We start from the raw sequence: 20,413 nt of genomic DNA, 5'->3' as shown, positions 1-20,413 counted from the left end.
CGCGGGTAGGAGAAGCGCCCGCAGGTGCGTCCTCTCGCCGAGGTCCCGCCCCCGGGGCTCTGGGGGGCGGTCCTGGGGGCGTGTTCGGGGAGGGGCTTCTCGGCTCTGGGGCTTCTGATAAGGGCCCGCAGGGGCTCGCGCGCGCCTGGGCGGTGCGATAAGGAGGGCGTGGGGGTGGCGCGGGGAGGATCTGGGTCTTCGAGTCCTTGCGGGGCGGCCTGGACGGGGGACCCACGGGGGTCAGGGCGGGGTGGGGCGAGCGGCCGGGTTACGCCCGCCTCCATCCGGGGGCCTGAGCCGCTAAAATGGCGATGGCCGTATCGATGGCGGCAGCTCGCGCCGCTCCCGGGAGCCCGGGGCTAGGGGCCGAGTAGTCCCTTCCCCGGAGCCCGCGTCCTGGCCGCGGGGCGTCCTGGGGCGCGGCGGCCGCAGCCCCCACCTGGATCCTCGGTCAGCCCTCCTGGCGCGTCCATGAACTCGGTGTCGCCGGCCGCCGCGCAGTACCGGAGCGGGAGCCCGGAGGACGCGCGCCGGCGCGAGGGCCGCAGGCCGAGGGTTCCTCGAGTCCCGGACCCCAACGGCCTGGGGCCCTCCGGAGCCAGCGGTCCCACTCTTGGCTCTCCCGGAGCTGCCCCAGTTGAGCCGGACGAAGTGGACAAGTTCAAGGCCAAGTTTCTGACTGCCTGGAACAACGTCAAATATGGTGAGGAGGGGGCTTAGAGGTCAGGGTTGGAGGGACTCAAGGAAAACCAAATCCCGTTCCTGCCGATTATTCCACCATTTGTTCCCATTCTGTGAGTCACCTGTGGGTCTCCACCCTGCGGAACCCAAGGTGGACCCAGGGCAGGTTCTACAGGGAATGTTTCAAGCCCCGCCCATTCCTTCCTTTGACCTTGGGCAAGCTTTTTTGCTTCCCTAAGCTTCCATTCGCCCTTCGGTAAAATGGGTACAATAATCAGAACTGCTATAATTCAGACTGAGTTGTTGGTGGACACACATGCGGCTGTTACCAGGGGCCCCACCTCCTCAGGAATGTGTTACATGTATATTCCAGAAGCATCCCTAAATAAGGATCCAAAGTCATGTCCATTTCACAGATAGGTGAATGGAAGCCCCTATTGCTGACAGTCAAGTGCTTCATTTCTCCGGCTACCTCATGTCTCCTCAGGTTGGGCGGTTAAAAGCCGGACCAGCTTTAGCAAGATCTCCAGCATTCACCTCTGTGGCCGCCGCTACCGTTTTGAGGGTGAAGGTGAGCATGAGGCTGGGACCAGGGTTGGGGTAGGCTTCCAGAGGTGTCCCTGATGGCATCTGACAGGTCTGCTTTTGTAGGTGACATCCAACGTTTCCAGCGAGACTTTGTGTCACGCCTGTGGCTCACTTACCGAAGGGACTTTCCACCCCTGGCGGGGGGCTGCCTGACCTCCGATTGTGGCTGGGGATGCATGTTGCGCAGTGGCCAGATGATGCTGGCCCAGGGCCTGCTACTGCATTTCCTCCCCAGAGGTGAGCCTGCAGAGGAGGGGGTATACTAGGAGTATAATGCCAACCATGTGTCAGCAGTGTTAAAACTGTTTGCAAAGTGTTTAAAGCCATGTTAGAATGGTGTGTTACATGATTAGTTTTAGGGAGTGTGAGAGTTGTTTGGAAAATAAGAGTTTCAGAAGGGAAATGGTGCGTGCTTGAAGTCTGAACTACTTGGAAGGCTGGAGTAGGAGGATGGAAAGTTTTGGGAAACTTAACAACACCCTGTCTCAAGGTAAAATTTAAAAAAGGACTAGGGTGTGGCTCAGTGGTAGGATGCTTACGTAGCATGTGTGAGGCCCTGGGTTCCATCTCCAGTATCACCAGAAAAACAGAAAGAAAAAAAATGGAGTTCCAGGCATGTGAAAATTATAGTTAAATTTATGGTTCTCAGAAGTATCAGAATTGTGTGTAAAATATGAATAAATGGGAACTGTGTCCCTCCATACACACACTAGCACTATTTGACTATGTACTCCATCCCCACCAGACTGGAGATGGGCCGAGGGCACAGGCTTGCTTCCCCCTGAGCTGTCAGGGGTGACCTCTCCCAGCCGGTACCGTGGGCCTGCCCGCTGGATGTCCCCACACTGGGCTCAGGGCACCCCTGAGCTGGAACAGGAACGTCGGCACCGGCAGATTGTGTCCTGGTTTGCTGACCACCCCCAGGCCCCTTTTGGTCTACATCGGCTGGTGGAGCTGGGACAGAGCTCAGGCAAGAAGGCGGGTGACTGGTATGGGCCATCGCTGGTGGCACACATCCTCAGGTGAGGACAGCTGCAGGGAATATGGGAGCTGCTATGTATCCCCAGGAACTCAGGCCTTCCCTTCTACCCCTAGGAAAGCTGTGGAGAGCTGCTCAGAGGTCACCCGCCTGGTAGTGTATGTTTCTCAGGACTGCACAGGTAAGGGGCTAGGAGCCAATCATTGCCTTAACTGCCCCTTAGGACTCACCTTTTTCAGAGGCTGAAAAAAGTTCTAGGGCACAGGAACACTTGGGAAGGATTCTCTAGACCCATGGCTTAGAAGGTATACAGGGTCCCTTTCTTCTGCCTCTTTCTAGAACCAGGAGAGGAAACTTCAGGGGCTTCACCTTGATAGAAACATAAGGTTCTCCCTCTCCCCTGTCCCATTCACTCTTGCTGTTCTAACGATTATAACATTTGGAGGTCTGTCTGGTCTCCTCTGCCACAGAGAGTTGTCATGAGGATTCAGTGAATCAATAATACAAGCAATAATACAATAATACAAGCACTTAGAGCAGTCTTTTCACGAGCCAATATTCACTAAGTAGTAGTTATTATTATAATATCCCACTACCCTCCAAATCAGTTTAAAAAGGGTCTTGACAGGAGCACTGTAGTTTTCTGTCAGGGAATCTGCATAACCTATAAGTTTTCAAGCAGAATTGAAGGTGTTTGGGACAAGATTTGATTTTTAGAGAAAGGGTTGAGTCTACTTGCTGGGAGCCAGGAAAGAGGCCTCATGGCCTCATGGAAGGAGATGGGGGTTGGGGAAGAGTAAAGAGTGGACTTGTGGAAGAGGGACACACAGGGACAAAGTGCCTGGTGCTCCCATTTCTATACAGGCAAAACACGGTGCTGTGTCAGTGGGGGCCAGTCCAACTTGGGCCACTAGAGGGGCATTTGACCTAGAAGGAGAGGCTGCTGCTTTCTGTTTTATGCTCTTGGTCTCCGTGTCTTAGTCGCCCTCTCTGTTAAATGGGGATATCCACATGTGCCTGGAGGTCCCAGGATTGTCTTGGCAGTTTTGGAGGGCACTAGAAATTTTTGGCTGACAATGATGTTATTGCTCACCAGGAGCTTGTACAGATAAGGTTGGGCCCCTGGGGTTTGAGGGCCATCCTCCAGGGCTTGAAGGGTAGGTAGGAAGGTGACCTACTGCTGCCCTGTCATCCCCCCAGTTTATAAGGCGGACGTGGCACGCCTGATGGCCAGGTCGGACCCTACAGCTGAGTGGAAGTCTGTGGTCATCCTGGTGCCTGTGCGACTGGGTGGTGAGACGCTCAACCCAGTGTACGTGCCCTGCGTAAAGGTAGGTTTGCACAGATTCTGGCATCTCCACCTGGGAGCCCTCCAACCTTTTTAGCTTGGGTTCGGATCGCAGTTTGTGTCTCCTTCATCCCTTCATCCTTTCTTTCAGTAGTCATGGAGCGCCTATGTGCCACTTGCTGTCCTGGGTGTTGAGATCCAGGGAGGAACAGAACAGGCAGAAATTCTGAATGTGCCCAGTGGGAGGGGTATGATCTGTGATTAAATTGGCATTAGAGGGTGGGGATGTAGTTCAGTGGGAGAGCATATGTTTATTAGCACACCAAAAAGGGAAAAAAAAATAATTAAAAAAAAGGCATTGTTGGGGCCAGGGTTGTAACTAAGCGATAGAGTGCTTGCTGAGCATGCGTGTTCGACCCTGGCACCACATAAAAATAAATAAAAAATAAAGATAGTGTGTCCATATACAACTAAAAAAAAAAAAAGTTGGCATTGTGCCCTGGACTCTAAAGGGAAGGAAACTTCCCCAATACGGGTGCACGGGATGGCTGTGGAGCATGGGAAAGCCCCTGCCCAGCCCAGAAGCAAATGAGGAACCAGAGAAGTGGTCCAGGGAAAAGGAACAGCAACACAAAGGCCCAGGAGCTGGAAAAAAACAGATGCATTTGCACTCAAAGAGTTCTCCCGTAGCCCATAAGGCGCTGAACCATTTGTTCCTGTCACCTCCGTGAACTTCTCACCCAGACTCCTCTGTCACTCACTCTGCTTCAGTCACATGGGCCTCTGTACTGTTTTCACACCACCCTGCCTCTGCACCTTTGTAATTGTTCCCTTTGTACTGGGACAGCTTTCTTTCTAGCTGTGCCAATGCCTCCCTCTCTAATCCCCCAGGTCTTTGTTGAGACCTCACCTCTCAATGAGGCCTTTCCGACTTCCCTGTTTTGTTGGTACTGGGATTGAACTCAAGTGTACTCGACCGCTGAGCCACATCCCCAGCCCTATTTTGTATTTTATTTAGAGACAGGGTCTCACTGAGTTGCTTAGGACCTCACCTTTGCTGAGGCTGGCTTTGAACTCAAGATCCTCCTGGCTCAGCCTCCCAAGCTGCTGGGATTACAGGCTTGTGCCACCATGTCCGGCTGACTTCCCTGTTTAAAATTGCAGAGTCTGAGAGCCAGGCATGGTGGCATGTGCCTCTTTAAGCCCAGTGGCCCAGGAGGATGAGGCAGGACGATTGCGAGTCCAAAGCCAGCCTTAGCAAAACTGAGGTGCTAAGCTACTAAGTGAAACCCTGTTTCTAAATAAAATACAAAATGGGGCTGGGAATGTGGCTTAGTGGTTGAGTGCCCCTGAGTTTAATTCCTGGTACGCCCCCAAATAAATAAATTAAAAGGGTTGGGGATGTGACTCAGCGGTTAAGTACTCCTGGGTTCAATACCTGGTACTTAAAAAAAATAAATTGAAATAAAATAAAATCACAAAGTCTGCCTTGCACAGTGGCACACCCTTTTAATCTCTGTGACTTGGGCAGAGGCAAGAGGGTCACAAGTTCAAGTCTTGCTTGGGCAACTTCGACCCTGTTTCAAATTTAAAAAGGGCTCGGTATGTAGTTCAGTGGTATAGTGCCCCTGGATTTAATCCCAGTACTGTAAGTAAATAAGTGATAAATAAAATTGCAAAGTCTTGTGCTGGACTTGTAGCTCAGTGATAGAGCACTTGCCTAGTGTGTACAAGGCCCTGAGTTCATTCCCCAACAGTACAAAAAAAAAAGGTAAATAAAACTTCAAGCCACCTTTCCTCCTTTATCCTTTTCCATAATGTTATTACCTCTAATAAGTAGTTCATCTTCCTTGTTCATTTCCCACACTAGAATGTCAGCTCCATGAGGCAGGGGTGTGTTCATCTTAATCATTATTACTTCTCCAGGGCTTAGCACAGGACTGGGTTTACATACTGTAGGTGTCTGCTAAGTGTTTTGAATGACTGCCTCATGCCACCTGCCTCTGCTTCTGCCCCCTCTCTTCCCTGCAGGAACTACTGCGGTCAGAACTGTGCTTAGGCATCATGGGGGGCAAGCCACGACACTCACTGTACTTCATCGGCTACCAGGGTAGGCCTTGCCCCACTGTGCCCTTCCCCACCTCCTTGCCCTTCCCCTGCTCATGTCTGGCCCCCTGTAGATGACTTCCTGCTATACCTGGACCCCCACTACTGCCAGCCAACAGTGGATGTCAGCCAGGCTGATTTTCCCCTGGAGGTGAGCTGGCTTCCCCAGGGTGGGGTTGGGCTTATGGAGAGGTGGCTGGACTCCTCTGAACCTCCCTCATCTTTCTGCCCCAGTCTTTCCATTGTACCTCACCCCGCAAGATGGCCTTCGCCAAGATGGACCCTAGCTGTACCGTGGGGTTCTATGCTGGAGACAGGAAGGAGTTTGAGAAGCTCTGCTCGGAGCTGACCAGGGTGAGCAAGAAAGGTGGGAGGCAAGGGCAGGACTGGGGTTAAAAGAGGAGCAGAGACCCAAGTCCAGTAGACCTGGCAGTGCAGGCTGGGTGTTAATAGTCTAGAAAATGTAAAGAATGTCTCCCTTTAGGCCAGATGTGGTGATGCATGCCTGTAATCCCAGTGATTTGGGGAGATTGAGGCAGGAGGATCACAAATTTGGGGCCAGCTTTAGCAGACCCTAAGCAACTTCTGAACCCAGTCTCAAAAGAAAAATAGCTGAGGATGTAGCTCTGTGGTAAAGTGCCTGTGGTTGGCAGTGGCACACGGCTATAACCCCAGCTTTTCAGTGGGCAGAGGCAGGAGGATAAGAAGTTAGAGTAACATGGACAGATCAGCAAGACCCTGTCTCAAAGGGCTGAGGAGCTCCGCACAGTAACACACACCTGTAATCCCAGTGTCTTGGGAGACTTACGCAGGAGGATCACAAGTTCAAACCCAGCCTCAGCAATTTAGCCAGGCCCTGAGCAATAATAAAATATAGAAAAGCGCTGGGGATGTGGCTCAGTGGTTAAGCCCCTCTGGGTCAATCCCTAGTACTGAAAAAGAAAAAAGAAAAAAGGGCTGGGGATGTAGTTTAATGGCACTACAGTACCATACAGTACCAATAGTTCTAGGGATAGAAGTCTAGCCCTTGCATGCTAAGCAAGCAAGTGTGCAAGGGCTAGACTTCTATCCCTAGAACTATTGGGAGGAAAAATTTGGCAAGGATTATGGTGTCCGCAAGATGGAAAAATCTCAGCTTTTGAGAGTAAAACGGGGTGTGAATTAAAAGGCTTGGGGCGTTACTGCCTTGGGGGCAGCTGTATCAACTTCACCTGTTGTTTTTTGGTCTCTGTAGTACCCTTATTGTGGTATAATATGGCTACTAGTCCTTCCAGGTACCCCCAATACCTGTTCATCTGAAGGGGTGCTCAGTTTTTATAGTAGATCCTGTAGATATCCCAGGGCCATTTTCATTGTTTATGAGTGGTCATGCCTTTGCCCTTGACAGGTGGCTACTGGGCTCTGGGATTGGTTATTGAGCCTCTTGCCTTCCAACAGGTTCTCAGCTCCTCTTCAGCCACAGAACGGTACCCCATGTTCACCCTGGCCGAGGGCCACGCTCAGGACCACAGCCTGGATGACCTCTGCTCCCAGCTTTCCCAGCCAGCCACTCTGCGCCCCCCTCGCACAGGGCGCCTCCTCAAGGCCAAAAGGCCAAGCTCCGAGGACTTTGTGTTTTTATAATGGGATGGGGGGGAAAGATGCAATACTATTTATTTTTTTATTTATGTCATCTTGGATATGGGATCTAGAACTCTGGTGATAGGATCCCCATTCTCACCCCCTCCACAAACCCAGCTGAGACCTGTCTAGGACTCTGCAGGGCTGGGGCTGTTCTAGCAGTGGATGAGCCCCAGGCAGCCTGCCTCCTGCCAACTGGGTCCTCCTCACAGACAGGGAGTGAGGGAGGACTCCTGGGCACTCACTCAGGGCCTGACTCAAGTACTGTAGTTTGCACTGGACCAGCTGTGCCCCTCATGTTCCCAAAGCCCCCTTCTAAGGGAACTTTGGCTGCTAGGGGATAATAAAGCTGCTGAACTTGAACGTGGAAATGGCTGGGCTTAGCATTCATTGCAAGGGGATGTGGGGTCCAAGGTTGTTCAAGGTGAGGTTTCTAAGCCACTTGAGGAAGTTAGTTAAGCCAACCTCAGTTTCATCATCTTTTAAGAGAAGATGATGCACTTGCCTGCAGGTAGACATGAGGTTCCCCAGAGCAGGTGCATAGCACAGGTTGGCAGGAGGGAAGACTTTGCCCAGGGAAGGAGCCCACCAGTCCCTGCCTGCTCCGTGATCTTTAGGGGCAGCTTTTGGGCCCACGCTGTTTCCTTAGTTGCTTGCTCAGCTGGCGGAAGTGCAGCCTTTTGGGGTTGAGGCCAAAGGCCTGAAGTCTCTGACGGCTGAACTCATGGCCACCAAGTGTCACAGTGGGGCCCAATAGCCGTGCCTTCTTATTCCTCTTCCGTCTTTGGGGGGCTGGCTTTTCAGTGGGTGAAACAGACACCTCTTCCTGTGCTGGGGGGCTCTCTGCCTGGGGCTGATTCCTACAGGCCCCATCAGGCACTGGCAGCTGCCCCTGTGGGCTAGCTTTGTCTCTCTGTGGCTTCCTTGTGGATTCTGTGGGCGTCTGCGTCTGTGTCCTATAGGCAAAAAGTCAGGGATCAGGCCAGGCAGGTCATGACCTGCTCCTGAGCACCCCCCCCCTCCCCAGCCACAGCCCCATTTTATAGATAAGAAGAAGCATCTACAGAGATTCAGGCCCTGCCTGGGGTTCAAACCTGGGCCTGATGTAAAAGTCAAGTTTTTCTTACTGAACACTAAGGATGGTATTTGTGCCTGGGCCTACTTTAAGCTATTCATAGAAATCAACTGAGTTTTAAATCAACTCTGTAGCTGAGTGTGATGGCACATACCTATAACTCCATATACTAGGAAGGCTAAGACAGGAGCATCTCAAGTTCAAGGATAGCCTGGACAATTCAGCAATATACTCTCTAAATAAAAAGGGCTGGGGATGTGGCTCAGTGGTACAGTGCTTGCCTAACTGTGTGAAACCCTGAGCTCAATTCCCCGTGTTGAAAAAAAAATTTTTTAAATGAACTATGAGCTCCTACTACCCCTATTTATATACTGGGAAATAATGAGCATCATAAAGTTGTTGATGGACCCTTATTTTACTCATTTATTTATTCGCAGTACTGAAAATTGAACCAGTGCCTCACATGTGAGGCAAGCACTCTACCACTAAGCCATAACCCCAGCCCCAGCATTTTCTAGATTTTTGATGCTGAGAATTAAACCCCCTGAGCTACATCCCTAGCCCTCTATATTTTATTTTAAACACTTATAGATTAACTCAATATTCAACAACCAGATGAAATAAGAACCATAAACTGATGTCCATTTGTGTGTGTGTGTGTGGTGGTGGTGGTGGGGATTGAACTCATGGCTTTGTGCATACAAGGCAAACACTCTACCAACTGAGCTATATCCCCAGCCCAGCCGATGTCCATTTTATAGATGAGATGGGTAGTGACTTGCTCAAGATCACCCAGCAGTGGTGCAGGTAAGACTGGAACACAGGTCTCAGATAGGGAAGTCCATTGCCATGATCATGCAATCAGTGGCTGACAAAGTGACACAAACCCAAGTCCCAGGTTACCAACCCAGCCGTACTTACTCCTCTGGGCAGAGCGACTTGAAGATCTGCCTCTTTTTCCATGAGTTCTGGGCCTTCTGGCTGTACGCCCGCTTGTCCTGCAGCTCCTCCTGCTCTGACCTGCAGGTACCGGGCAGATATGCCTGTCACCTTGTGCTCTGGGAGGTGTTCATACTTGCGGCCCAACAGCCTGTTACCAGGCACTGGCCCCACCCTGCCCCGTCACCTGTACATGCAGGTCTTCTTCAGAGAACACCACCGATTCAGTTCCTTGTCATCAGCAGCAAGGATCTGTGTGGAAGGGAGGGGGAGACCCTGAGCCTTAGTCACCTCACTGGTGGACGCAGGGTCATGTGAGGACTACCTAGCTGGGACGTCATGATGGTGGGAGAGCACTGACTTCTGTAGTAGATACTTGAGGTTCTGGTGGATGGTCTCAAATGCAGAAACTGGCTCAGGGAGGGGATTCTTACTCCAGGTCATGGGGCCAGGAAGTTGGCTAGTTTCAGACTCCAGGTTGAATCCAAGAGCCCTGAGCCCTCACGGGACATAGAATGCTGTCCCTGAAGTCTCAAATAAAGGCAGGGCAGGGGTCCCATGCCATCTACCTTTACCAACCAAGATAAAGCCCAGGTTCCCAAGATTGCCTCCCCATTTATGAGGAGGGCATCCCTTCAGAACCCCCTGGAAAGTCACTACCCCCTGGGTAGATTAAAGGAGTGTTTCTGCATGGAATAAGCTCAGTCAACACTGGCCATTTTGACTGACCATAAATCAATAGTCAAACTAGGGCTTGTGGGCATTCACAACCTGTCAGGTGCTATTCAAAGAACCACATATGTTGGATTTCATTTCTGCTTCACAGCCTAAGGTGGGGGCTATTTATTTCCATTTAAAGATGGGAAAACTGAGGTGTGGGTGGTCAAATCATTTATCCAAGTTCACACAACTGCTCAGCTACTTAGCCAGGACTTGAACCTGGGCCATTTGGTTGTATAGACCAAGTCTTTTTGTTGTTTTGAGTGGGAGGGGCTCATTCAAGATCCCAGCAAGTCTTGATGTCCAACCTACTGCTGATACACACTAACAGAATTAAAAGTCATCTAAAAGGACTGGGGCTATAACTTTAGTGGTAAAGTATGTGCTTAGGGGGTCGGATTGTGGCTCAGCGGTAAAGTGCTTGCCAAGCACGTGTGAGGCCCTGGGTTCGATCCTCAGCACCACATAAGGATGAAAATAAATATAATATGTTCAACTATAACTAAAAAATAATAAGTATTTAAAAAAAAAAAAAAGCACATACTTAGCATGTGTGAGGCCCTGGGTTCCATCCTCACCATCTACCCCCAACTCCTGGCCAAAAGGGCATAATGGATTGTGCCTTGGACAATGTGCCAAGCCCTCTGGCTCTTGGCCTCATGGAGACCCTTTCAGACAGGTCAGGTTATTATTGCCAACATTAGCACTATTGTTATTATATTTGAGATGAAGAAATGGGCCACAGTATTGTGGCATCTTTGGGCCTCGGCCAGCTCTCTGGTCCCTCTTGCATCCTGGGTGCCCTTGCTGTCCCATGCCCACCCAAGGCCCTGACCTCCTCAGTACTGAGCCCAAAGTCACAGGGCACCACAGTGCGGTACTTGAAGCGACAAGGGAGGTCGTCAATGATGTCCTCATAATCCAGCCGGTAATATTCATCTAGATACTCCTCAAAGGTCTTGTCCTCTGCAGGGGAGACAAAGCCAAGTTGCTGGGGTGTTCCAGGCCCTGTGGAGTCCCACCATCACCCAGAGCCCATTGGGCCTCACCAGGGTTGAACACAGGTTTTTCCTGCCCCACAGCTGTGGCAAAGGGTGATTTGCGCTTCTTCTTGCCCGTGGAGGGGATCTCTCGCTTCTTCTTCCGATGCTGGCTGGGGTCGTAGTCAGCATCCATCTGCCAGACACACGAGTTAAGATTCCAGCAGCCCTCTAGGTCCCTGAGACATCCCCCACTGGTGACACCTACATTGAAGTCGGGGTCCTCGCAGTGTGGCTCCTGCTGGCTCCAATCTCCATCCTCCTCCTGTCCATCCCATGTGTCCCAGTTCCAGTCCTCTGATTCCAGAGAGGACAGAGAGGTGGGGTCAGGGTGGGACCTGGACTGTAGGCCCCACTTCTACCCCAGCCTCCTGTGCAGGTGATGTCACCTTCCAGCCCCTCCTCTTCCTCAAACTGTGGCTTCTCCTCCTCTGCAGTGCCATAGAAGTCATCTCCAAAGCATTTCTGTAGGGTCAGAGCTGGGGGTCAGCAGGGCCTTCTTGCTTCACAGGAAGCCATGATGATGCCAACAATGCCCTTGGCACCTTTACTCCTGCACCCTATGTGGCTCCCAGTGCCCTCCCAAGACCTACCTCCTAAAGCAAGGGACCCTAGGGGTTCAGGACCCTTCACTGACCCCTGCTGGTTACCCTGTCATTCTAGCTACCAGTATGTTCCACAGACCCAGTTCTTTCTAGCTTGCAAGTCTTTGCTCTGTGGCACCCTCTGACTGTCTTGGGCTGGCTAACTGCTACTCGGGCATGAGGAACTTATTTTAGTTGTCTGGTCAGGGGCCTCCTCTAAGATCCCACCATTTCCTGCATGTCCCCATCACTACCCTGATCCCAGTGGGTTATACCCATATAGATATATTCCTGGCATACAGTAGGAGCATAATAAATGTTAGACTGATTTTCACCACCATAGGAAATCAAAGAAGGTGAAATAAAGCCCCTGCTGGAACCCCAGCATCCAATGGAGGTCTAGTGAAAGCAAGTATTGTGAGCTGCATCATTTATTAAGCACCTACTACATGTCCAAACCTGGGGAGCATCCTTCTCTTTTCTTATAACCACCCTGAGAGTAACTACTTCCATCTCAGAAAACAAAGCTCAGGGATGAGAAGCTCCCAGTTTTCAGGCCTTCTTCCCAGCTCCCCAGGCTCAGGCAGGGCCTCACTGGGGCCCCTGCAATGCTCGTGACTTCTCCCATAAAGCCCTCCCCTGAGCCATGTTCCCTCATAATCAGCAATAAACACTAACTGCTCAAAAAATGAGTTGAAAGGAGATCCAGATGGTCCCTGACAATGGTTCAACTTAGGATTTTTCTCTGTAAACTCTAAGACCCTGTCTCTAAATAAAATACAAAATAGGGCTAGAAATACAAAATGTGGCTCAGTAGTCAAGTGCCCAAGTTCAATCCCTGGTACTCAAAAAAAAAAGAAGAAGAATTCACGTGGTACTGAGGACTGGACCCAGTGTCTCACCTGTGCTAGGCAAGTACTCCACCACTGAGCTACTACCCCAGCCCCCAATTAAGCTATAACGTGAATTCTTTCCAATCTATCCTTACAATGGCCCTGGGGTAGATGCTACTGTTAGACCCACCTTCCAATCAGGGAAAGAGGCTCAGAAAGAGAAAGTCACTTTTCTGAGGCCACACGCTAGGAAACAACCTGATTTTGGTCAAGTTCGTGAGGACCTGATGCCATGACTGAAGCGCACCTGCATAAGCTGGTCGTGTCGGGTGGGGTCAAAATCATCCTCAAGGTCCTGCTCCTCAAGGCCCAGTGTCTCGTTGCCAGTCACCTGGCGCAGCTTCTCCAGCTTTGCCAGAATCTCCTTCCTCTTCAGGTTCTTCAGTTGCTTTAGCTCCTCCTGCTTCCTGGCCTTCTCCTATGGGCAGGGGGCAGGCCATGGGCTTTCCTAGTGGGCTGGGCCACCCCCAGCTGGCCTCCCCCACTCACCCTCCTCTTTCGCTCCCTGGTTTCTTCCCGCTTCTCCTTCCTGCGCTCATCCTTGCGGCGCACAGAGGATGCGATGGTACGCGGGTAGGTCTTGACCTGAGGGTAGCAGAAGAGCCAGAGAGATGACCTGCAGCTCTCCAGCCTGGAACCGAGGTCTGGGGCCTCCCTGACCCCGGCCCTGGCCACACACCGAGGCCGAGTCTGGCTCCTCAAAGCGGAAGTTGTATTTGTGCTCAAAGTCTTCCTGCTTCTTCAGGAACAGCTCCCCCTCATCTGAGGAATCCTCTACAGCCAGTTGGACTCGGGGGCTGAGGACCCTGAAGGGCAGGACAGGGCAAGGCTGGGGGAGTCAGCTGAGATAGGTCGGGCCACATGCATGGGCGGGTACCAGAAGAACTACTCATCTAACCCCCCCCTCCCAAGAGCCTACAAGGTGAGTGATTCTATTACCTGTTTTATCTATAGGGAACCTAGGCATGGGGCTCTAGCACAGGGCCAAGATTAAAACCAGTGCCACAGGATTCCAGAGCCCACACTTTGTGGCTCTTTCTCTCCCTTTGTGTGAAAAAAACAAGCACAAGGTGCCTTTCACTCCTGGCCAACACTTCAGGAGATACGGGTGCAGCCCTGGGAGGCATGAGGCTCACCCTTCCCCCTCCTCTTCCTCCTCCTCTTCCTCTTCCTCCTCCTCTTCCTCATAGCGTTTGTTGAGAATATAATCCCGCAGGAATTGCTCCCCTTCGTCCAGCTCTGGGTCATTCCAATATTCTTTGAGGTGTGTCTGGAAGGGAGTGGTAGGGGTGACAGAACCCAGGGACAGGGAAGGGGAGTGGGCATGGGCGCCAAATGGATTTAGGAAAATGAAACATCATAGCCAGCCTAGAGTGGGTGGGTTTACCCCATTTTCTAGACATAGAAACTGAGGCCTACAGATGGATGCACCTCATCTCAAGAGTATATGACCTTGTGTTGCTTTTTGGTTTTTTGGTGCTGAGATGGAACCTACTACTATTTTCTGGAGGAAGGTTGGATGCAGGTGGAACAAGCAGTTTGGGCCACCAGGGACAATGTGTGAGATCTCACCAGTTCCTTCAGGGACTCAGGATTCGGAATCTCCTTCTGTCCCTTCAGCCACTCAACGTAGTCAGCCTCTTCCTGGGCCTGAGAAAGGCCAGTGCTGAAGGACTGTGGGAGCCCCAGCTGCCTGCCCCCTCAGCAGTTCAACTGGGTCCCAGCACCTACCTTCTCTTCCCTGGTTTTTGCATGTTTCTGCAGCAACCCAGAGCCACCTTCCCCAGCACTGTCCTCATCCTCGCTGTCCTCCATGAACACCCGGAAGCTGCAGACAGCAGCAAACAAAACTCAGGACAGGCAGATTGGCCCCTGCACGAGGCCCCAAGATTAACCCTGCTTACCAAACCCACAGCTTGTTCTCCAAAAGCTCAGAGCAGTGCTGTGACATTAACCCATGTAACAGATGAGGCACACAGATAGCAAATGTCAGGGCTTGCTTTAATCCCAGGCCTCCCCAATCCGCAGCCTACACATCTGGACACGGCTCACCTTTCCTTGAGCTGCTTCTGTTCTTCCACATAACTCTGCGACGAGATTTGCTGCAGAGGAGAGACTGATATGGGCCTTAGGCCAGTGCTGGCCCCTCAGCCTGTCCCAGCTTCCTCCAATCTACATACCTTGGCTGTCTGATTGCAGGTCTCCCCATCTGAGTTCTCCTCATCAACATACTTGCTGTGCAGGCAAAGATGGGGGCTTTAGAATAAAGTCCCTGACTCTTGACACCTCAACTTATGATGGTTTGATTTTACAAATAGACTTCTCAGTATTAAATGCAAACAAGTTTTAAATTTATTTTTTAATATTTTAAATTTACAACAGGTTTGTCAGAGTGAAACCCTATCTGTACATGCTCCATGGCCTGCCTATCCCCACAAGGGGGGAAGTTATCTTCACCAGGAAGTTATTTTCTGAAGGATCTCAGAGGCTCCCTCTAGTCTCTGGAGTTTGGGGCTTTTTCCACTTCTACCGGTAATACTCCCAAAATCCCAGGAAGGTGGGGATCTGGGGTTAGGGACCCTTCTTACCCTTCCTTCTCCAAGATGACCTTCCTCTCATAGTCTTTCAAATACATGGGCTGCACCTTCTTCTGCTTCTCTGAGGCTGCTGGTTCCTCCTCACTCTCCGAGGATGAGGATGATGCTGTGGGGCAGCCAGATACTTGCCATCACCATTACCCATGACCCTGTTCCCCTAGCAGCGAATCCCACAGAGCAGGGCCGGGGCAGAGAGAGGTTTGCAACCCACCACTTCTCTGCTATAAAACAAGCATCACACTCGCACTACTGGGTGGGGCTGGGATCATTCAGTTAGCAACTCACACTTTGACATGCCACCAGTCCCTGACATAGGATGGTTCAACTTATGATTTTTTTTAACTTTATGATGGCTTATTAAATTATTTTTTATCATACATATATTTTTTTCCAATACTGAGAACTAAACTCAGGGGTGCCTTACCACTAAACTACACCCCCAGCCCCTAATTATTTTTTTCCCTCCAGTACTAGGGATAAAAGCCAAGGGTGTTTCACCCCTGAGTTATATTTCTAGCCCTTTTGAGACAGGTTCTCACTAAATTGCCCAGACTGGCCTCGAACTTGTGATATTTTTGCCACAGCCTCCAGAGTCACTGGAATTACAGGTATAAGATACTGTGCCCAGCAGTGACATGTGGGTTTATAGGGATTTAACCCCATTGTAGATTAAGAGCATTTATAGTGGTTATTACCACCCCACAGGTAATAATCCAAGATACTCTCCTAAGCTCTTTTGATGTAAAATATTCTTTCAGTAGTTACAAGAACCAGTAGGGCACAGAGGAAACTGCATCCCCACACACACACCTGTTCTCTGATAGAAGGTGACATCTTTCTGATAAATGCGGGGATCCTTCTTCTTCAACAAAGAAAGGGTCCTGTAAAAGTCACGCTCCTGCTGGGGGTCAAATTCCTGGGGCAGGAAAAGGGTAGGCAGTCATCAGAAGGGAACAGCTCTGGAGGAAACCAGTGATGGGGACAGTATGCAGCAGGGGCAGGTGGACCAGAGAGTATGGGGGAGAGGGGTATGTGGTACAGGAAAGGGCAGAGGATCCAGCTGGGGAGAGGTAGGTGGGCAGCCGGGTGTGACTAGGGGTCAGAGGAGGGAGGGACCAACTTGGGGACTGGTAGGGAGCCCTCCACAGACAGTACGGGATATGGGCAAAGGAAGGTAGGACAAAAGGAGGTAGTTCCTGAGAAAGAAAAGGGATCTATAAAGGAGCAGGTGGGCTGAGGACACTTGGGGAACAGCAGGGAGGGGCCAGGTTGCACAATGGAGCCAGGAAGAATACAAAGCTGATATGGGAAGAAGTTGGGCGCCCCACGTGGCGCATAATAGTACACTGAGAAATGGTTAGGCCCTTAGGAATGAGAGAAGGGGAAGAGAGGCTGAGGGGTCTCACCACCCATCAAAGGAGAGAGAAAGAGAGGGGGGGCTTGGCGACACTTGGAGATAGAGAAGGTGCAGTATGGTCCTCAAGGGTTTGGGGGCGGAGCTTGGACTATACTGTAGGGCACTGAGGGACTTGGGGACAAGGCGCCCCCTGTAATCGGGGTCAGAGTGCGGTAGGAGGCTTGGACGCTTGGGTGAGTCCGGAACAGGGGTGGGGAAGCGCACCACGCGCTCCTCGCTGGAGTCAGACTCGGAGCTGGAGTCATCGCCGCTGTCTAGGTCCCCGTAGCGATCCTTCACTGTGAGGCACAGACAGGATCAGCCTTGGAGACCAGATCAAACCCCCAACTTCCCGAAGACCCTTCCAGGGCTGGCGCCCCGCACTCACGGCGCTGCAGCTCCTCGCGCTCCCGGTAGCGGCCGTACCGCGCGGCAAAGGCAGCGTTCACCCGCAAGGGTGACGACCCGCGCGGTTCGGGCATGGCGGCGCTCGAGGCCACTGCGCATGTGTCGCAGATAGCCCCCTAAAGGGGCGTGGTCACGTTCTGTCACGCCCGCCTTGAACTTTAAAAGAGGCGGGGCCGCGCGTGTGGGCCTAACCCCGCCCCCAGCCCTTCCGGGATCCCTTTTGCCTTGTGACCGCCGTCCCGCCCATGGGTCACGCCCCTGCGGGGAAGGCCGCAGCCACCGCCCACCTCCCCACCCTTCTGGCTCAGGGCAGCCAGCTGACATCTGGGGGCCCTTTCTCCACTCGCGGTTTCCTGCCTCCCTTCCGTTCCGACAGCGCCAACCGCTGCCCCGCCCAGCTCGCTCACCCTAGCGCTCTGGGAGTGACCACGCTCTCCCCTCCCCCACAGCTTCCGCGACCCCCGACCCCGAAGCTCATCCCCATCGACATTCTGGTCGCGTGAGTCTTCATCTCAACCTCACAAATCAGAAGCCACCCAAGCCGTGATCATGCACAAGTTTTAATTTAATGGGTAGAAACATTAAATTATCACACACAATTTTTTCCATAAAGCTTAATAAATAGAATCTCTTTTTTAAACGCTGTACAAGAGACTGGAAAACAAGCTTCCAACAAAATATTTACTCATACTACCCTTTTATTGATTTGAAACACTTCCCTCCCTGCCCCCCATGCCCAAGACAGAGCTCACACTTCAGGGATCTCTCTGAGCACAGCCGGCCAAAGTCACCAGGTTCCTGGAGCCTTGGAGGTGATGACTCACTCTGGGGCTGGGGCTTTAAGCGCTTTGAGCTTGGGTCTAGTCTGCAGCCCCAGCAGCCCGGGGTGCAGACAAAATGAACCGTTTTGGTGGCTGTTACCTATAGGAGCCCTTCTCTGTCCAACACACCAAAAGGGGTGAGAAAAACAAATGAGAAATGTCCCCCAAACACACACTCCCCAAAAAATCAACACCAATAAGCCACAAACTGGTCCTCCTCCCCCTTCTGTAAAGAGCAAGAGGAGTGAGGAGAGAAAGTGTTTCTTCCCTCCTCTTTTGACAGAACCTAGTGGGTTCTCTTGCTGGGTAGAGTGGCCCTGGCTCACAGTGGGATCACTGTGCACCCCTGCAGGATGTCCATGATGTCCTGAGACCCTCTCTGTCGTGCCAGCTCCAAGGGTGTAAGCCCCCTGGCATCCTTGTGTTGAAGATCAGACTCAGGAGCCAGGAAGCTGACCACAGCACTGTGGCCCTCCTGCACAGCTAGATGGATGGGGAGCGCCCCAGTGCCATCAGGCGCGTTGACATCAGCACCATGCTCCACGAGGACTTTCAGGGTGTCCAGGAATCCAGTGCGAGCTGCATCGTGGACTGGACTGGTACCGGAGGCATCCTGAACATTGGGGCTAGCACCTTGCTTCAGAAGTTCCAGAGCGATGGCGGGACTGCCAAACATCATGACCTATGTTGCGACAGAGGGTCAGGAAGTCCCCAAGGAAGGGTCACTGGAGAGAAAATGGTCATCCAAAAAGAGATGCAAGAGGAGAGGTCCTCTAGAGAATGGGGACACTCCAGGAAACACCAGTCCCCAGGGATAGTGAGACCCAAGAGAACAAGTTCTGGGATCCTCAAGAAGCTGATCATTCCCGTAATAATAGAGCGAGACCCTAACAAAAAGTATAACCTCCAGGAGAACTTTCAAGGAACCCAAGAATGTTCCCTACCCCAAGGAAACAGAGCCCCCCCCCACATATGGGAAATCATCAGGAAATCTAAAGCCCCCTCCAGGAAATGAGCCCCTGGAGACTGAGAACTGCCCCCAAATAACTTGGCAGGTGTCTCAAGGGAAAGGAAATGCCCAGAGAATTTGAAAATACTTTTTCCAGGAAAAAGCCCCATCTTTTATAAGGGAATCTTCCTGGGGATACCTGATGTCCCTCAAGAAGTGGGGCGTTTCCCCTGTAAAATGTTCCCAGGGAATAGAGACCTCATACAATATGACACAGTTCTATTGGGGCCCCCCATAAGATGCCAAGAATCCATACAATCCTCAGAAATAAAGACTCCCCTCAAATAACTAGATAACTTTTAGAGGACTACCTAGAAAAAGGGGTCCCTCCTTCTCAGGGAGACAAGAACTCATCTTTTCCAGAGACTGGCTCTCTGCATGGAAGCCCCAAGAAGCTTAAGCTATCTCATGAAGCTGGGATCCAAAGAAGCTGAAACCCACCCGCTGAATAAGAACCTCCCAAAGGAAAACGAATTCTTCCCGCACGCAGAAAACAAGGAATCCTCAAGGAAAGATGAAAAGCCCTCCCAACCCCCCACCTTCACTCCCCCATAACCCACCTAAAAAAGGGACCTTGAGGTACAATATCAGCCTAGAGAAGACTGGAGCCCAGGGGGTCATCAAGGAAGGGAACCCTCGCTGGGTTCCACTGCCCCGCCTTTGTCCCTGGCCAGCCGGGCCTCACCTGCAGAGCCGTTTTGCCAAAGCGATTCAGGGCGTCGGGGTGCACCAGCTCGCGGTACAGAAGGCGGCGCACCTCCTGCACGTCGCCCCGGGCTGCGGCCCCACTCAGTCTGTCGCCAACGCGGACCTCCTCAAGCAACATGTCGATACTGGTGGCCTGCGAAGCCCCCCGCCACACCCCAGCCCGGTTAGTGCCGGGGAGCCAGCCGTTGCTGGCCCAAACAGCCCTCTCGGGGTTCGGCCCCGGTGCGTCCGGCCTACGCTAGACTCCTGGCCTGGCTCGCTGGCGCAAGGCTCCCGCAAGACCCCCGCCCTCGCAGCCGGCTTCTCCCCCTGTCAACCGGGCGAGCGGAGAGGGGCTGGGAACTCGGCCCAACCCTCCGCCGCCGGTAGGGCACTGCCAGGCGCCCGCCCCTTAGGGGCAGGGTCTCCCCGCAACTCACCCTCCCTCCTCCACGACGGGCGGGGTCTGTTCTGAGCCTGCGCTGCCGCCGCTGCGGCAAAATCAGACGCCAGGGGGCGGAGTCAGCGCACTCGAGGCCCCACCCCCGAACACCGCCAATTTGTTTTCTTACAAACTCGCTACACAGTAGCGGAGCCTCCTTGCCAAACCTCAACCTGATGGAGCTCCGCCCACATGCTCCTGGCAGCCAATGACAGAGCGTTCCGCGCGCCGGCGTGGGAGGTATCGTTCCTGATTGGCCAGGAAGCGGCGAACGGTGGGCCGCCCGCAATGGCGGGGTTTTCGGTTTTCAAACCCGCCAGGCGGGCGGGAAAGAGAGCCGGTTTAACTGCCCCAGGGAGAAAGGTCAGGAAGAGTGTAGCGTGGACTTCTCTGGGACTTCGGTGTCCCCCAGAGGGAAGGGAGGCAAGGCTGGAGCCTCTCGGTCCGGCCTCCTAGCATCCATTCATCTAAGAAGCGTTTATTAGCCCTTAATATGCGCTAAGCACTTTCATTCATTCCTCCACCGCATGCAAGAACCGT

General features: G+C 52.3%; 3 protein-coding genes across 4 annotated transcripts; 1 reads left to right on the top strand and 2 right to left on the bottom strand.

The window, feature by feature from the left end:
• Positions 1-243: 243 nt before the first annotated feature.
• Atg4d (autophagy related 4D cysteine peptidase) lies at positions 244-7,625 on the top strand. The gene is made up of 10 exons (XM_026399659.2): positions 244-703; positions 1,169-1,252; positions 1,333-1,506; positions 2,015-2,291; positions 2,365-2,429; positions 3,449-3,579; positions 5,568-5,646; positions 5,717-5,793; positions 5,877-5,996; positions 7,080-7,625. The coding sequence occupies exons 1-10, from the start codon at positions 472-474 to the stop codon at positions 7,263-7,265; spliced, it is 1,425 nt and encodes a 474-aa protein (XP_026255444.1). The 5' UTR covers positions 244-471; the 3' UTR covers positions 7,266-7,625.
• Positions 7,626-7,710: 85 nt separating this feature from the next.
• Kri1 (KRI1 homolog) lies at positions 7,711-17,000 on the bottom strand. The gene is made up of 19 exons (XM_026399657.2): positions 16,895-17,000; positions 16,732-16,805; positions 15,921-16,026; positions 15,102-15,216; positions 14,694-14,748; positions 14,566-14,615; positions 14,245-14,341; positions 14,086-14,163; positions 13,650-13,783; positions 13,193-13,319; positions 13,003-13,098; positions 12,761-12,931; positions 11,426-11,501; positions 11,245-11,333; positions 11,046-11,172; positions 10,832-10,962; positions 9,464-9,528; positions 9,259-9,357; positions 7,711-8,218 (listed from the first exon to the last, which is right to left on the bottom strand). The coding sequence occupies exons 1-19, from the start codon at positions 16,986-16,988 to the stop codon at positions 7,876-7,878; spliced, it is 2,127 nt and encodes a 708-aa protein (XP_026255442.2). The 5' UTR covers positions 16,989-17,000; the 3' UTR covers positions 7,711-7,875.
• Positions 17,001-17,461: 461 nt separating this feature from the next.
• On the bottom strand, positions 17,462-19,916 carry Cdkn2d (cyclin dependent kinase inhibitor 2D). Of its 2 annotated transcripts, XM_026399685.2 has the most exons (3): positions 19,872-19,916; positions 19,430-19,585; positions 17,462-18,417 (listed from the first exon to the last, which is right to left on the bottom strand). In XM_026399685.2, the coding sequence occupies exons 2-3, from the start codon at positions 19,568-19,570 to the stop codon at positions 18,058-18,060; spliced, it is 501 nt and encodes a 166-aa protein (XP_026255470.2). In that variant the 5' UTR covers positions 19,571-19,585; positions 19,872-19,916; the 3' UTR covers positions 17,462-18,057. The 2 variants fall into 2 exon arrangements, with proteins under 2 accessions (XP_026255470.2, XP_026255469.2); XM_026399684.2 differs by lacking the exon at positions 19,872-19,916 and having other exon boundaries at positions 19,430-19,865.
• Positions 19,917-20,413: the final 497 nt, after the last annotated feature.

The sequence above is a fragment of the Urocitellus parryii genome, chromosome 3, assembly GCF_045843805.1.
Source record: "Urocitellus parryii isolate mUroPar1 chromosome 3, mUroPar1.hap1, whole genome shotgun sequence".
In the NCBI taxonomy this organism is placed as follows: Eukaryota; Metazoa; Chordata; class Mammalia; order Rodentia; family Sciuridae; genus Urocitellus; species Urocitellus parryii.
This window is presented reverse-complemented; position numbering and strand designations above follow the sequence as displayed.

Excerpts from the sequence above, each read along its gene's own strand:
- Kri1 (XM_026399657.2), bottom strand. The coding sequence starts at position 16,988 with ATGCCCGAACCGCGCGGGTCGTCACCCTTGCGGGTGAACGCTGCCTTT. Across the intron at positions 16,806-16,894 it reads GCGCGAGGAGCTGCAGCGCC|TGAAGGATCGCTACGGGGAC; the intron begins GTGAGTGCGGGG and ends TGTGCCTCACAG. Across the intron at positions 11,502-12,760 it reads GACACGACCAGCTTATGCAG|AAATGCTTTGGAGATGACTT; the intron begins GTGCGCTTCAGT and ends CTGACCCTACAG.
- Atg4d (XM_026399659.2), top strand. The coding sequence starts at position 472 with ATGAACTCGGTGTCGCCGGCCGCCGCGCAGTACCGGAGCGGGAGCCCG. Across the intron at positions 1,253-1,332 it reads CTACCGTTTTGAGGGTGAAG|GTGACATCCAACGTTTCCAG; the intron begins GTGAGCATGAGG and ends CTGCTTTTGTAG. Across the intron at positions 5,794-5,876 it reads AGGCTGATTTTCCCCTGGAG|TCTTTCCATTGTACCTCACC; the intron begins GTGAGCTGGCTT and ends TTTCTGCCCCAG.
- Cdkn2d (XM_026399685.2), bottom strand. The coding sequence starts at position 19,570 with ATGTTGCTTGAGGAGGTCCGCGTTGGCGACAGACTGAGTGGGGCCGCA. Across the intron at positions 18,418-19,429 it reads TTGGCAAAACGGCTCTGCAG|GTCATGATGTTTGGCAGTCC; the intron begins GTGAGGCCCGGC and ends GTCGCAACATAG.